The sequence below is a fragment of the Rhinoderma darwinii genome, chromosome 2, assembly GCF_050947455.1.
Source record: "Rhinoderma darwinii isolate aRhiDar2 chromosome 2, aRhiDar2.hap1, whole genome shotgun sequence".
NCBI classification, from domain to species: domain Eukaryota; kingdom Metazoa; phylum Chordata; class Amphibia; order Anura; family Rhinodermatidae; genus Rhinoderma; species Rhinoderma darwinii.
In genome coordinates, this window is record NC_134688.1 from 149,106,386 (window position 1) to 149,122,246 (window position 15,861).

Consider the following 15,861-nt stretch of genomic DNA (forward strand, 5'->3'; position numbering starts at 1 on the left):
AGGGAAATCTTAACGAATCCCCATCGGATCTTATTAGAAGTCAATGGATTTCGTTGGTCACCATTTGGATCGGTTGTACGATGGATATGTCACAGCATCACGGCTCCCATTACCGGAAGCCATGACACTGGTGTGAACAGAGCCATATAATACGCACTGCTGCACAGACCCAGCACTTTGAATTACCGGTCTGATTCCTGGACACTGATAGGGCAGGGGGCGTGATAGTCAGTGCTCTGACACTGTCCAACCAGCTGCAGACAGTGTCAGGGCAGCTTCTGCTGTGTGATCTCTCGCAAGATCACAGTCTTTTGATCACTGGCTGGCAGGAGCGGGAGAGAGGAAGAGATCTCCTTCTCAGCGGCAGCATCATCTGTGCTGTGGATCACTGCTGCGTGTGTGCAGCTCCGGTCAGCCAAAGATAAGAAGACTGCACTCGCAAGAGATCACAGCAGAAGCTGCTCTGACGCTGTCCACAGCTGATTGGACAGTGCCCCTTTTCATGTCCAGGAATGCCCTGACAGTACAGGGGCCAATTTACGTATTGGGTGGCAATAATAACAACACCAATATCTCTATTTAAGGCCATACACACCCGGCGGTGGCTTATCTCCAGTGAGTACAAAAGATCAGGCAAGTTGAAATCCAACACGCCCGATCCCCCTTCTCCGGACAGCTGCCTTCTGGAGGAGAGTGAGGACACCCTTATATATTAGATGGTCAACTTGTTCCACCAAAATTGGCAAATTCGGCCAGCGTTCATGTAATGTGTATGGGCACCTTAAAACCTGCATCTGAGGCAATCCAGCATCTTGTAATGTGATGCCATGGTAAGGTATTATGGAACGTAGCTCCCAGACCTACTGCCTGCAGACAGTGATTTCTTAAAGAATGCTGGTGTACAAAATCTGGGCATTACTCTTCTATAAAGAGAGTAAGAGGTGGCATGTGGTTAAGTGCTAGGTTAAGGGGGTGTTGGGAACATTTTATTAGCCTGTTAAAGTACGGAACTGACAATTATATTTGTACTGATAATATACTGCTATTGAGAAAAACCAAAAAATCGTATCTAGTCTAAATAGACTGCAATGGATACAGTTAGATGTGTGTGATTTAGAAATTAACAGATTAACTCACCTGGCTGCACAGTCATATGCAAGAACATCAGTCTCAGCTAGTAGATCCCCATCTGTTTCATGGTCACCTCCATCAGACCCCAATTCAAACAACTAAAAAGTGAAAAAAAAAAACAAAAAAAACAACAAAGCACACTGTTTGCATAAGAAAGCTACAGTAGACATCGGAAAAGGCCAAATGACAACTTACCTTTATTTTTGCAGTGTATTCACCTCTCCCACCAAAAAGACCCAGCCCTCCAAGCAGGATGTCTGTGTCTGCACAGAAACGAATAGCTTCAACTGAATGTGCCGAGTACCCCCAGCCACCACCATGACCTGAAGAAGCGACAAGCAGGCGTTTACAGCTGTGTGCCAAATATTTGAATTTTTTCTGCTAATAAATACAGAAATAAGCCATACTTTCAAATCTGTTTACAACACTGTAATCTTCCTTGGAATAAACTTTCAACACAGATTGCGTTTCCTCTTCGGTGCTCGAGACACCCATCTTCAAGTCTTGCATTGCAGCCAGCGTGTCGAGGCATCCTGAAATTAAAAAAAAACGTGATGAGCAAATGAAAACTAAAATCACATGGCAAGAAAATGTAAACATATTTAAATAGCTGGAACTGTTCACACAAGACACAGTGACTTACCCAATATATGCAAAGCTGCATGTGATCGGGTGGTTACTGCTTTCTGTCCAGTAGGAAGTGCCAGCTCTGGGCTTAGTATGCTACATCTTAATTGCATGTCAGGAGCTGATGGAAGTCTAGAGTCGGCAATGACTGCATTATAACACCACAACTCTCTGGTGTCCGTCTGAAATCTATAACAAATTGTAGAATTGAGCACAGCTCTCCACTGTTTTATGCAATGTCAATATATAGCTACAAATGAACAGAGGATTAATTCTAAAACAATGAAGGCCCTGATTTTGACCCGTAAACCGCGGCAGAAAATGCCCTAAATCTCCCTCCATTGCTTTCAATGAGAGGTAGAGGCATTTTTCCCCCCGGCTTTTTTTTTTTTTTTTTTTGAGTGGTCAATAAACAAGTCATGACCTATCTTGGAACGTTTTTTTTTTTTGTGTGTTCATTTTACATTTGCTTATTAGAAAAAAAAAATCCTGAAAAAAAAAATACATAAAACATTTGTTTTGCTGATAGTTTAACATACCTCCAAATCACATCATGGACAGGGTCCAAGCACACCCCAAACCCTTGAAGATCCTCTTGTTCAGAATCATTAAAAGTAGCACAACTTCCATCCACTTTATTAATCAGAAGGCATTTGAATGGTGGAGGTTCAGTCATAGAAGCCGGCACTAGACCTGCAGAATTAGAGAGGATACAATTCCATTCTTTGCACATAATGTGGGAACTGGTTTTATACTGGGATTCTGCGCTATTCTTATCAAACTTGCAATTGTGATGTATAGCGTAAGACAAATAGTACAACATTTCTTAGAAACATAAATCCATTGCTGCTACTTTCCTTTTAACCCCTTCCCTCTTTGGCCACTTTTGACCTTCCTGACAGAGCCTCATTTTTCAAATCTGACATGTTTCACTTTATGTGGTAATAACTCCGGAATGCTTTTACCTATCCAAGCGATTCTGAGACTGTTTTCTCATGACACATTGGACTTTATGTTACTGGCAAAATTCGCCCGATACATTCAGTATTTAATTGTGAAAAACACCAAAATTTAGCGAAAAATTGCAAAAATTTGCATTTTTCTATATTTAAATGTATCTACTTGTAAGACAGGCAGTTATACCACACAAAAATGTTGCTAATTAACATCCCCCATATGTCTACTTTAGATTGGCATCGTTTTTTGAACATCATTTTATTTTTCTAGGACGTTACAAGACTTAGAACTTTAGCAGCAATTTCTCACATTTTCAAGAAAATGTAAAAATGCTATTTTTACAGGCGCCAGTTCAGTTGTGAAGCGGCTTTGAAGTCCTTAGATATTAGAAACCCCCAATAAGTCACCCCATTTTAAAAACTGCACCCCTCAAAGTATTCAAAACAGCATTTAGAAAGTTTAACCCTTTAGACCTTGCGCAGGAATTAAGGCAAAGTAGAGGTGAAATTTACAAAGTTCATTATTTTTTTCCAGAAATTCATTTTGAATCCATTTTTTTTGTACCACAGAAGGTTTTACCCAAGAAATGCAACTCAATATTTATTGCCCAGATTCTGCAGTTTTAGGAAATATCCCACATGTGGCCATAGCGTGCTACTGGACTTAAAGGAACAGTGTCACCACAAAAAATTTTTCCATGTCAGTTTAATGTTAGTGTTTTATTAAAAACGTTTTTATTTATTTGTGTGTTTGTGTGTTACTTTTTTCTATTTTTTCACTTTTTCTTCCCTATGGGGGCTGCCATTTTTTTTTCCATTTCTGTATGTGTCGATTAACGACACATACAGACATGGAATACGGCAGCCACAGTCCCATAGGGACTGCGAACGGGTCCCGTCCCTTCCACTTCTGTGTACGCCGTCTGTGTGGGAAATGCGCATGCGCCGCTCCCCACTTGCGGACTTGTGCACTTGGACCAGCGGCAGCAGACGGAGCGGACGGGCCGGAGGGAGCCGCGGCGGCAGGAGCAGGTAAGAGATTTCTATGTATGTTCGTGTTTGTGTGTGTTTATTACTGTATGTAAACCTACTACACTGTGTGTTAGCTCAAAAAATGGCGACACACAGTGTAGGAGGTTAGACCGTTCAATCCCCTCGTTTATCCCGGCACTAGCCAGGATAAAGGAGGGGGGGATTCTCAGAGCTCACTAGAGCGAGTGCTTTTTTCCCAATTTTGCAGCAAAAAGCAATGTGTTTGCTTTACCACATGCAATGCTGCAATTTTGGGAATAGCTCCATCTAGTGACCAGCAATGGGAAATATTATAAATTAGAATCTAATTTATAATATTTCCTGACTCGTGAAAAAAATAAAAAAAATTTGAACAATGTTTAATCACCTACACACTAAATGTTTAATTAAAAAAAAAAAAACATGTTTTGCTGGCAACACATTCCCTTTAAGCACCGGCCTCAGAAGCAAAGAAGTACCTTGTGGATTTTGGGCCTCCTTTTTATTAGAATATATTTTAGGCACCATGTCAGCTTTGAACAGGTCTTGTGGAACTAAAACAGTGGAAACCCCCCAAAAGTGACCACATTTGGAAAACTACACCCCTCGAGGAATTTATTTAGGGGTGTAGCAAGCATTTTGACACACCAGTTTTTTTGCAAAAATCTTTGGAACTAGGCCATGAAAATGAAAATCTACATTTTTATTCAAATAAAATGTAGGTTTAGCCAATTTTTTTTCATTTCCAAAAGAACTAAAGTAGAAAAAGCACCACAACATTTGTAGAGCAATTTCTCCCGAGTAAAATAATACCCCACATGTGGTAATAAACGGTTGTTTGGACACACGGCAGGGCTGAGAAGGGAAAGAGCGCCATTTGGCTCTTGGAGCTCAAATTTAGCAGGAATGGTTTGCAAAGCCCCTGAGGGGACAAAACAGTGGAAACCCCCAACAAGTGACCCCATTTTGGAAACTACACCCCTTGAAGAAATTATCTACGGGTATAGTGAGCATTTTGACCCCACAGGCTTTTTGCAGAAATTTTTGGAAGTAGGCTGTGAAAATGAAAATCTAAATTTTTTCAAATAAAATGTAGGTGTAGGTATTTTTTTTTTCATTTCCACAAGGACTGAAGGAGACAAAGCACCGTAACATTTGTAAAGCAATTTCTCCAGAGTAAAACAACACCCCACATGTGGTCATAAACGGCTGTTAGGACACACGGTAGGGCTCAGAATTGAACTAGCACCATTTGGATTTTGGAATGGTTTCTGGGCGCCATGTCACATTTGCTGAGCCCCTGTAGTACTAATACAGTGGAAACCTCCCAAAAGTGACTCCATTTGGGAATCATCTAGGGGTATAGTGAAAATTTTGATCCCAAAGGTTATTTGCTGAATTAGAATTAAGCCATGAAAATGAAAAACATTTTTTTTTTCCAACAAGATGTAGTTTTAGATCAACATTTTTCATTTTTACAAGGAAAAAAGAAGAAAAAGCACCCCAACATTTGTAAAGTAATTTCTCCCGAGTACGGTAACACCCCATATGTGGTTATAATCAGCTGTTTACGTATATGGGAGCATTCAGAAGAAAAGGAGCAGTATTTATCTTTTGGAGCGTAGATTTTGCTGGAATGGTTTGCGGATGCCATGTTGCATTTGCAAAACCACTGATGTACCAAACAAAAGTGACCCCGTTTTAGAAACTACACCCCTAAAGGCATTTATCAAGGGGTGTAGTGCGAATTTAGACTCCACAAGTGTTTTTCAGAAATGAATACGCAGTGGATGGTGCAAAGTGAAAATTGCAATTTCTCCACTGATCTGCCCATTCACCGCACAATATGTTGTGCCCCTAGAGAATCTTACCCCATAAACTGTTAAGCGGGTTCTCCCGGGTATGGTAATGCCTTACTTGTGGACATAAATTGCTGTTTGGGCACACTGTAGGGCTAAGAAGGGAAAGAGCGCCATTTTGAGCATGGATTTTGCTTGGTAATAATTCTGTTTGGGGTTTTGCTGGTATTTCCGTTTATAATGTTCGGGCATATGTAATCTGTGCGGAGTATATCAGGGCATAATAAGAGGGTATAATAATGGGGTAAATAATACAATTATGCATAGGTGTGTGTTACGCTGTGAAGCGATCCGTTATGCACAGGCCGGTGTCACACTGATAAACGGTTTTCTTTCTTATCCCCCTTCTGTAACGCTCTGCACCTTTTGGGGACTTTTTCTCCTTCGTAGTTTGGGAAATATTGCTGGGAAAGTTTTGCGCTGGTATAATACGGGCACCCTAGTTTCCTGCCAATGTGATATGTCCCTTCCTAGTTCCTAAATATTAGGGCCCTGAAACTGAAGGAATGTTCCCCCTCCGACCTGGGCATTGAGATGTTTTTTCATCACCGCATTACTAGTGCCATAACTTTTTTGTTTTTCAGTTGATTGAGCGGTGTGTGGGCTTGTTTTTTGCGAGACGGGCTGTAGATTTTATTGGTACCATTTTAGAACACCTACGACTTTTTGATCACTTTTTATTTCATTTTTTTGTAAAGGAAATTACCAAAAACAAGCAATTCTGGAATCGTTTTTTATTGGGTTTTTTTCGCCATCCACAGTGCGCCCTAAATTACATGTTAGCTTTATTCTGTGGGTCGATACGATTACGGCGATACCAAATTTATATAGTTTTTCTTATGTATTGCAGCTTTTGCACAATAAAATCACTTTTTTTATAAAATCATTTGTTTTCTGTCTCTCCATATTCTAAGACCCATAACTTTTTTATTTTTGCGTGCACAAAGCGGTGTCAGGGATTATTTTTTGCGGGACGGATTGTTGTTTTTATTAGTACTATTTTGGAGTAAATGTAACTTTTTGATCACTTTTTATAGCTTTTTTTGAAAGGAGATGTGACCTAAAAACAAAGATTCTGGCGCGGTTTTTCATATTTTTTTTTTAAGGCGTTCACCGTGCGGGATAAATTACATAATAGTTTTGTAGTTTGGGTCGTTACGTACGCGGCGATACCAATTATGTATTGTTTTTTTAATTTTTACGGTTTTTCCCATAATAAAAGACTTACTATGGGAAAAAAAAGTCAGTTTAGCTTTATTTTTATTTGAAAAGTGTGTGTTTTTATTGTTTTACCACATTTTTATTAACATTTTTTTACTTTTTTGACTTGTCCCACTAGGGGACTTGAGGGCCTGATGCCCCGATCGCTACTCTAATACACTGCACTACATATGTAGTGCTGTGTATTAGCGCTGTCAGTTATTCACTGACAGCAAGCCTATGAGGACACGCCGCAGGCGGGTCCTCATCGGCTCCCGTACAAGGCAGACTCGGACGCCATTTTCTGGCGTCCGATTGCCACAGCAACCCAGCGATTGAGTCACTGGGTTGCTGGTCGGGTTAAAACCTATCAGATGCTGCGCAATATTGAGCGCAGCATCTGAGGGGTTAATCTGCCGGATCGGAGAATAGCTCCTGTCCAGGCAGTTACAGGAGGGTGCCAGCTGTATAATACAGCTGTCACCCCGCAGTGATGGTGCCGGCTCTGCTTCTGAGCCCGCACCATCACTGCGACGTAACTGTACTGCGCTTTGCGGGAACACCTTCCCGGCAGCGCCGTATATCGGGAAGGGGTTAAACCACAGCTCAGGTATTTGAAACAAATAATCTTCTACTTACCTATTATATGTCGACTTGCAAAGATTTCCGATGTGGCCAAAACATGAGAGTTTATAAGTGCTTCATCTATCCGCAAGAAGGTCTGGTCACCACTGGCACCAACCCATGTCGCTTTTCTGCCATACTTGGCGCCAATGTTGGGCATCGCTGCAGGCTTTGCATTCCAGTAAGGCATGTCTAGGATGGGCCTTCCAAGCTGTCCTTTCTGAAAGTAAAATTATATTCCAGACTCAATAATCACATATCAACTTGTAACAAACACTCATTACCATTCATCCTTTTAGGAATTGTTATTTGGAAATGAACCAAATAAAAACAGTGATTCAAATATTACATATAAAACAGGGCATTTAGCATCAAGCTGATCAACTTCTTCAAAGAACCTGTCAAGCACCGCAATTCACAGCTTGTCACATGGACTACAACGCTGAACAGTCCTAGCTGAAGGTCCTGTAGATGTTAATTACTGGGAGTGCCCCAGAAGGATTGAGAGGAACAAGATGCAAATATAGGTTGCAAAATGCCATATGTGCTGCACACAGAAGTAAAGAATTCTGTTAGGCTGGGTTCAAACATCGTGGTGGTAAAGAAAAAAAAAAAAAAAAAAAAGTGGCCACAAAACTGTCCTTATACATTCTCGGAAAATGGTGCCTTAATCGGTTATCAATTTTAACATGATCCAATTATACCTTTCATAACCTTAGACTGAATTGCATGCTACTGTAATGTGTGGGGTTAAGTTCACAGCCCAAATACGGCAGAGTTCTGTGCGAAAGTCTTGCGTTGTATTACAAGAGGCAAGAAAGTGGATGAGATTTGAACAAAAAAAAAACCATGCTGAAATGTCTTGCGGAAACGGACCTGCGGTGCAGATTCTCAATCTGCAGCATGTGAATTTCTGTTGGTTAAATGCTGCGGAATTTCCAGTGTTTGTGCGTAACCTTGGCCTAATACTTACTGAAAAACTTCCAAACGTGAAGACCTGCCCATCCATTAATAGGACTGCGGTGTGATTACTCCCAGCTGTCACTTGGGTGCTGGGTCCTGGAAGCGCCTGTACCAACGTTGGACATCCCCTACAAGAGCAAAAGCCATTTTAAAGACGGATAGCACTGCCTGAATATGTCACAAAATAAATGAATATGTCACTGCATAAAAGGGCATTATTATTGATTAACCCTTCTAGTGTGGAGATTGGTTTCACGCATTAGAAGTGTTTTTTGTAATATATCTGCGAGTGCAGAATGAACAGTCTCCATTTGAGACAGAGAAACACTAGACATCAAAAACAAGAGAAATGTAGAGGACGTGTTATGCTTTCAGCTATTCCACCGCATGCAATTACAAGGCAAATACAGCGTAAACCGGCGATAAAATACGCAAACCACTGAATCTAATGCAAGCCGTCAAAAGAAAAATATTTTGCTCAATTGTTTATCCAGAAACGATCTTTCCATTAATGACCATATTAATATCAATAGGATTCCTCTGATGGGAAATGGCGTTAGTTGGGGTCAGTAAGCCAACGCATACCATTATACTAAAAAAAATATATATATATTAAAATTAAAAAAAAATAAAAATAAAATAAAGATGGGAACAACTCAAGTCAATAGCCAAAACAGAAAATGAAATACAAATTCATCCTTGAAATGGATCATTTGAGACCGTGAAATTTTGCTGCAGAAACAATCCACGAAGGTAGGGAAAGCACAAGCATTTGACTAAAGGACAGATATACAAAAAGCTTAGAGAGAGTGCCAAGTTTTTGTATATACCGTACTTGTGTACTTGCTAGCTGAACTGGTGACCAAAGACCGCATCCTATAGCCTCCAAATTGGCTGAGTAAGGCTACAACTGTGTGCCCCCAGTTACAGTGAGAGCAGCAGCGCTGGCGATAGAAACCGCTGCTCTGCATAGTATTTCACTAGTTACATTAGAAGAGATATTTATTAGCTTATGCAAGTTTTATTATTTTGCTACAGAAACTATGTAAGGGCATTCCCTGTGACCGTGTGCCATCTCCTAGGGAGACTTTCCACGCACTGGTGCCAGCAACATAGTTAACCAGCTATAACATTTGGCTAAAATCACACTGCAAATACATATGGATAGTATCAAACCATGAGGTTATGTTCACACAGAAATTCCGCCTGCTAAAAACTCTATCTCAAAATTCCGTTTGGAAGTTTGAGGCAGATTTTCCTCTCCCTGCACACCGATTTCCGCTGCGTTTTTTCGCCTGCGGCCGTTGAGCGCCGCGGGCATAAAACACAGCGAAATACGCTTTCTCTGCCTCCCATTGATGTCAATGGGAGGGCAGAGGCGTAAACGCCCGAAGATAGGGCATGTCCCTTCTTTCTCCTGCTTGCGGGAGAAAACCGCCTCCACCTCCCATTGAAATCAATGGGAGGCATTTTCGGTCAGTTTTTGCCGAGTTATGCGACGCGGTTTCCACGTCAAAAAAAATCTGTGAACATACGTTTATAAAGAAATGGTCAAAAAAATATGTTTTGTACTTGCCTACAACTAACATCACCATGCCCAAGCTGTCCATGTTGACCGTAGCCAAAAGTATAAACGTCGCCATTCTCCATGAGTACCACTATAAAAAGAAAGAAAAACTTCACAAAACAATTCTAAACCAAAATTGTGTTTGGGTTATTCTAAGATCTGCATATAGCAAGGTCTAATAATTGGTCGAAAGCCACAGGAAATATTGAAATAAAGTTAAAGTAAATCCATGAAACAGATCGAGGTTTACAATGAGAACGCTTTCATCCACAATTAACATAGAATTAAAAGGAATTGACATGAATCTGACATTTTATGAAGAGACTTCTTTTTGTTAGTGAATGAGGCTAAAACTTCATGGAGGGAATACTTTCTACTCCAGTTATTGCCAAAAGGCCCAAAAGTTGCAATTAAAAATTGCAACTTGAGTCCAATTTATTTCTTTTGTGACCAATTGGAGGGGGATGGGTGGCGCACGGCCACGGAAAGATGACAGATTTATTAAGATTAGATAGCGAACACTGGCGTATGAAACGCCATTCTGAGTAAATCCGCCCCAATGCGTACAATCATACTGGCGTTCCATCCTTATTCCCACCATTTTTTCTCATTTGTAATCTGCGTGAACCATCAAAATAGTTAAGGGTTTTCCTTATGTAAATAAAACTTCATGGTTTAATCCCTTCCCGCCACAGCCATTTATCAGATTTTCACTTTAGTTTTTGTCTCCCCACCTTCCAAAAGCCGTAACTTTTTTATTTTTCCATCAATATAGCCGTATGAGGGCTTGTTTTTGCCGGATGATTTGTAGATTTTCACAGCACCATTTATCGTACCATATGATGTAGTGGGAAACTGGAAAAAAATTATTTGTGAGGTGGAATAGAAAAAACAAAAAAAAAACAGCGATTCCTCAATATTTTGGGTGCTTTCGTTTTGACGGCGTTCACCGTGCGGTAAAAACTGCATGTTCGCATTATTCTGTGGGTCAGTATGATTACAGCATCGGTTTTTTTTATGTTTTACTACTAATTTTTCCGTCGCTTTAGCAGTAGGAGGGCTTATTTTTTGCGGGGCGAGCTGTATTTTCTATTAATACCATTTTGGGTACACAAGACTTATTACATTTATTGTGGGAGATGAAGTGACCACAAAACAGCAATTCTGATTGGTTTAATTTTTTTATGGCATTCACCGTGTGGACTAAATGATATATTGTAATAGTTTAGACCTTTACGGACGCGTCAATAGCAGCTATTTTAAATTTTTAACATTGTGCTTGAGGGAAAATTGCTTTTTTTTTTTAACTTTTTAACTTTTAATTTTTTATAAACCACTTTTTGGCAACTTTTTTTATTTTCTTTATACTTGTCCCCCTAGGGTACTTGAACCAGCAATCGCTGGATCGCTTGCACGATATACTGCAATACTACTAATGTATTGTAGTTTATTGGGATACGGAGTCTCATATGAAGCCCTGCCGGAGGCAGGACTTCATAGGAGTACAAAAATGGCGGACCTGGGAGCCTTCATCAGGCCCCCAGACTGCCATACCAACTAACGGCACCCACCCATCTCGCCGCAGGGGGGCCGTTGGAACGTTACTGGGGGTCGTCCCCCTGTTTTTAGTCCTCTACATGTCACGGTCGCTATTGATCGCGGCATTTAACGGGTTAAACGAGCGGGATCGCGCTCGTTACTCTGAGTTGGTCACGTGCAGGTTCCACATCTATCAACATGCAGAGTTTCAAAATCCGAACATGCTGGGAAGATGGAGTCTCCGCTATACTGTATTGTTGGGTGTCCCATTGTCTCTAATTTAACAATCTCTCTTTAAAAGAATATTTCAGGATTAGAAAAAAGGTCTGCTTTTTTTCCCAGAAACAGCACCACCATTGTCTATGGGCTGTCTCTGGTATTGCAACCCATACCCATTTAAGTAAAAAGCTGAACTACCAGATAAGTGTACCAGGTGGGAAGACCTTTTTTAGGCTATAAGGCTACATGAACACGTTGCGCATATTGCTGCGGAAAACACGCACTAAAACCGCACCAATACGCAGGTAAAAACCGCACCTAATCATGCGATTTTTCAGTGCGGCTTTTACATTTTGGTGGGTTTTCATGCTGCGGGTTTTGGTGCGATTTTTCACAGCACTTGGCAGATACAATTCGCAAGCGGAAACGCAAGATAAATTGACATGCTGCAGATTCTAAAATAAGCATCGCAGGTCAATTTCTGCCCCGAAAATATGCACGGCAAAACCTCACATAATACGCATTGTGTGCATTGAGCCTAAAAGCCACTAAACATGTTTACTACATATAATCCTATACTAAATAATTTGCCCTACATTTTCTAGGTACGTTACTATGACAAGAAATCGCTATTTTCCCTAGATATTTTCATTCTGGAACCTGGGAACGCCAGACAAGCCTTTCCATTTCATAACGTCCCGTTGGTGCAGCTTCTACCAACTCCAAAAGTACAAGAATGGAACCTGTACCTGAATGATGGAACCCACAGCTAACTTGAACAGCCCGAAGCTCAGTGTCGAAGCGAACGGTTCCAGGAGGGTAAGTCGTGATTTTGCTGGCATCTTTCTCTCCTTGTTCTCTGCCTTCATCTGCAACAAATCCAAATAAACACCATGAGAAAAACCTCAGAAAATGTAGTTGCTTTTTTTTTTTTTTTGTGAAGTTATAGGGGCTACACACACACTACGAACGTTCAGAACAACCCTGGATTGAAAGTTCTATATTTAAGTAGGAGTGAGCGATGATAAACATGTTAACAAGCACCATCTGTGAACTCTCCATCGTGTGCATAGAAGAGGCTTCGAGTAAACTAAAGTGTAAAGAAATATACACAAAATCTCTATCTTCTGGAAGACAATGTTATGGCAATCCGTGATGGAAAAAAAAATAAAAAATGTAAGGACTATAAGAACTTTACAACAAATTTATTTTCATTGCTCCAAAGCATCCGAAATTAAAAAAACAAAAAAAAACAAAAAACAAGTCACGCTACAAAAAGCCTGTTTTGTGTATTAAACTCCTGTGTGCCTCCATGATTTAGAGACTACAAACATGCTGTATTACGATCCTGCGGTCATGCGCCACTCTGCTCCTCTTTTTTTGGAAACTTACAGACGAGTAAAAGGTGTGGGAGTGTAACACGTGACTTCGGGACCAGACTACCAAGACTGGATTCACATGGCACGGGAATGCTGCGTTAAACGTGCATGTGTTAAATGCGTATTATGGGGCTGAAATAGTCAGGCACAGCCAAAGCAGACTGAGCATGCAGCAATTTTGAAAATCTGTCCAATGCTCAGATTCCCGTCCGGAAAATGTTCAGCAGCATGTGGATGAGATTTGTTCAAATCTCTTCCACATGGATGGGACTGTAATCTGCTGTGGATTTTCCGCATGGAAATTGTGCACGAAAAATCTGCAGCATTACGGTCCTATGTAAATCCAGCCTGAGGACCCATGTACACAGCTGAGCCCGTAATCACAGGCTACGATTGTGGGCACGGCAAGCGGCCCGCATTCTTGGCCCATGCACCTATACAAAGTATGGGAGAACGTAAATAAACGGGAAGGTGTCCGTGGACAATAAGAGTGAATGGGTACGTAATTGTGGACCGTAATTACGGATGATTTTTATGGTCATGTGGATGGAGCCTTAGGCTATGTGCGTAATATGCAGGTAATTCTACAGGTAAGTCCCCATTCACACGACCATATTTTCATCTAGGCGTAAATACGGATCCGTAGTCAAACGCAACTCAACCGTATACACAGAACAGTATGCGCAAATACAGTCCATAGTGCATCTGTATGTGATCCGTATATACGAATCAGTAAAAAAAAAAAAAAAAAAAAAAAAAAAAAAAAAAAAAAAAAAAAAAAAAAAAAAAGAGGCTGCAAATTATGCCACCAACAGGTTACATAGCAGCACTTTCATAAACCGGGACGGTTTATGGATGCACATCTGTGGCCATCTGTATTTACGGAAGCGGGCATAGGCTTCTATGGTAGAGTCCGTGCCGTAATTACGGACAATAGGACAAGTAACTTTTTTATGCACGGATACCCATCCGTAAAAATACAGAAAGGTGTCCATGGACAATAGAAATGAACGGGTCCGTAATCATGGATGAAAAATAGTCACGTGCATGGGGCCTCAAATACAAAATTATTGCATTTTTTTTTGTGTGTTTTTAGGTGTGGATACATGCGGTTTTGGGGTTTTAAAATAAAAAAAAAACTTGTCAGATACAATTCTGCACCGTGTAGATGAGGTTACTGCAAATCTCATATACTTGTACCGGTACCGTAATACTCTGTGGATTTGCAGAAGGAAAACCTGCACATAAGGCCTCATTCACACGAGCGTGGCAGTTTTGTGTCCACAAAAAAACGGTCTGTTTTTCATGTATATGACTGTCCGCGTTGCACTAGTGTGGTTTGCGTCATCCGTTTTTCCTCAGCATGCACTTCCTGGTTTCACATTTAATTTTTTCTCTGCATTTCTTTACCAACTGATGCATAAAAAACAGACAGCACATAGATGTTGTCCCTGTGCGTTTTTTTTTTTTCATGCACCCACAGACATCAGCGAGTTTGGTCTGCAATAACGGACCAGAATAGGAAATGCAGCGAGTTTCTAGAAAAGGACACATGCTCCGTGAAAGAAAACGGGTGTGTGAATAACCCCATAGAATTGTAGAATAGTCGCACAGCACACTGATGAGAAACATGCTCGTGTGAATAAGGCCTAATACGCATCGTGTGCATGTGGCCTTACAGTAAGGCATAAAGACACACAGATCCGGTATACATACAATTATACAGAATTGGTCATCAAGACGACTTGTAAAGTTGCTGCTTTTTTTTATTTTACATGCAATGGAGCAATAAAAATTTTCAAAAGCGGACATCCTTTAAAAACACTATTCAGCATTGCAGGAAGAAAAATAGATTAAAAAAAAATATCAAAAATTGTATCTTATTGAATTATGAATTAAAGAGTTAGAATAAAAAATGCAGCTCGACAAGAATACAGAAGTTCCAGATTAGAGTTACGAGCAACACCTACAAAAGGAGTGATGGGGAAAATGGAAAATGGCAGAAGTGGAAACAGACAAAAGTTAATACCATTGTTAAGGGGGTAAACCGTTAAATCAGGTTTTCCATTTTATTCAATTACACTGCTAAATTATTCTAGAAGAATTACAAGGTAGAACATAGAAATCTATATATTTTTTGTCTATTTGATAAACGTAATAGTTTAAAAAAAAAAAAAAAAAAAGAAAAGAAAAGCTTCTGGCATGGCTCAATTCTTGCATCATGGGACAGATGTGGACAATTTACAAAATACAGGTTCCTTCTAACATACCATTTCTGCGGTGTTCACATCTGCGTTCCGGTTTCCATTGTTCTGCTCTGCCATAGGAGCAGAACAACGAGAAGATCGGAAGCGCCAGATCCGTCGCATTACGGAAACCTATTGTTCTGTCGAGTATCCCTCAGAGTTTGTCATTTTGCAGGACAAAATAGCACGGTTTCAGCTGCTATTTTATCCAGCAAAAATGAGGGAAGCTGCAACGGAGCCTCTGGTGCAGATGTGAATAGGGCCTTATACAACTTTGCTACATTAAAGTGAATGCAAGCAGGTTTAAATCTTCAGAACAGCTTACAGCCCTATACACAGGGTGGGCAGAGTAGCGTAACTATACTTGTGGTGTCAGTCATGCAAGTTGCATAACAAAGAAATCAGCGTTTTATTGCCCCCAGCGCCGTGTTCGCAAGTGTTTCGGCGGAGACCCCTTGTTGTTCAAGTGCTCGAGGCACCCCTTACTGAACGCTTGCAGTCCTTCCCATTTGCTCTGTGACCTCTTGGCTCTAGTGTCCA

At 40.6% G+C, this 15,861-nt stretch overlaps 1 protein-coding gene across 15 annotated transcripts in view; it reads right to left on the bottom strand.

Moving 5' to 3' along the window:
* The window catches only part of MYCBP2 (MYC binding protein 2), a 291,950-nt gene that overhangs the window by 176,944 nt on the left and 99,145 nt on the right, over window positions 1-15,861 (bottom strand). For all 15 annotated transcript variants that reach the window (XM_075852355.1, XM_075852367.1, XM_075852366.1 and 12 more), the window contains 9 exons: window positions 12,446-12,565; window positions 9,948-10,029; window positions 8,382-8,499; window positions 7,424-7,628; window positions 2,298-2,451; window positions 1,775-1,947; window positions 1,539-1,664; window positions 1,327-1,454; window positions 1,138-1,229 (listed from right to left, as the gene is read on the bottom strand). In XM_075852355.1, coding sequence (XP_075708470.1) covers window positions 1,138-1,229; window positions 1,327-1,454; window positions 1,539-1,664; window positions 1,775-1,947; window positions 2,298-2,451; window positions 7,424-7,628; window positions 8,382-8,499; window positions 9,948-10,029; window positions 12,446-12,565 — 1,198 coding nt within the window. The remainder of the gene's footprint in view (window positions 1-1,137; window positions 1,230-1,326; window positions 1,455-1,538; window positions 1,665-1,774; window positions 1,948-2,297; window positions 2,452-7,423; window positions 7,629-8,381; window positions 8,500-9,947; window positions 10,030-12,445; window positions 12,566-15,861) is intronic.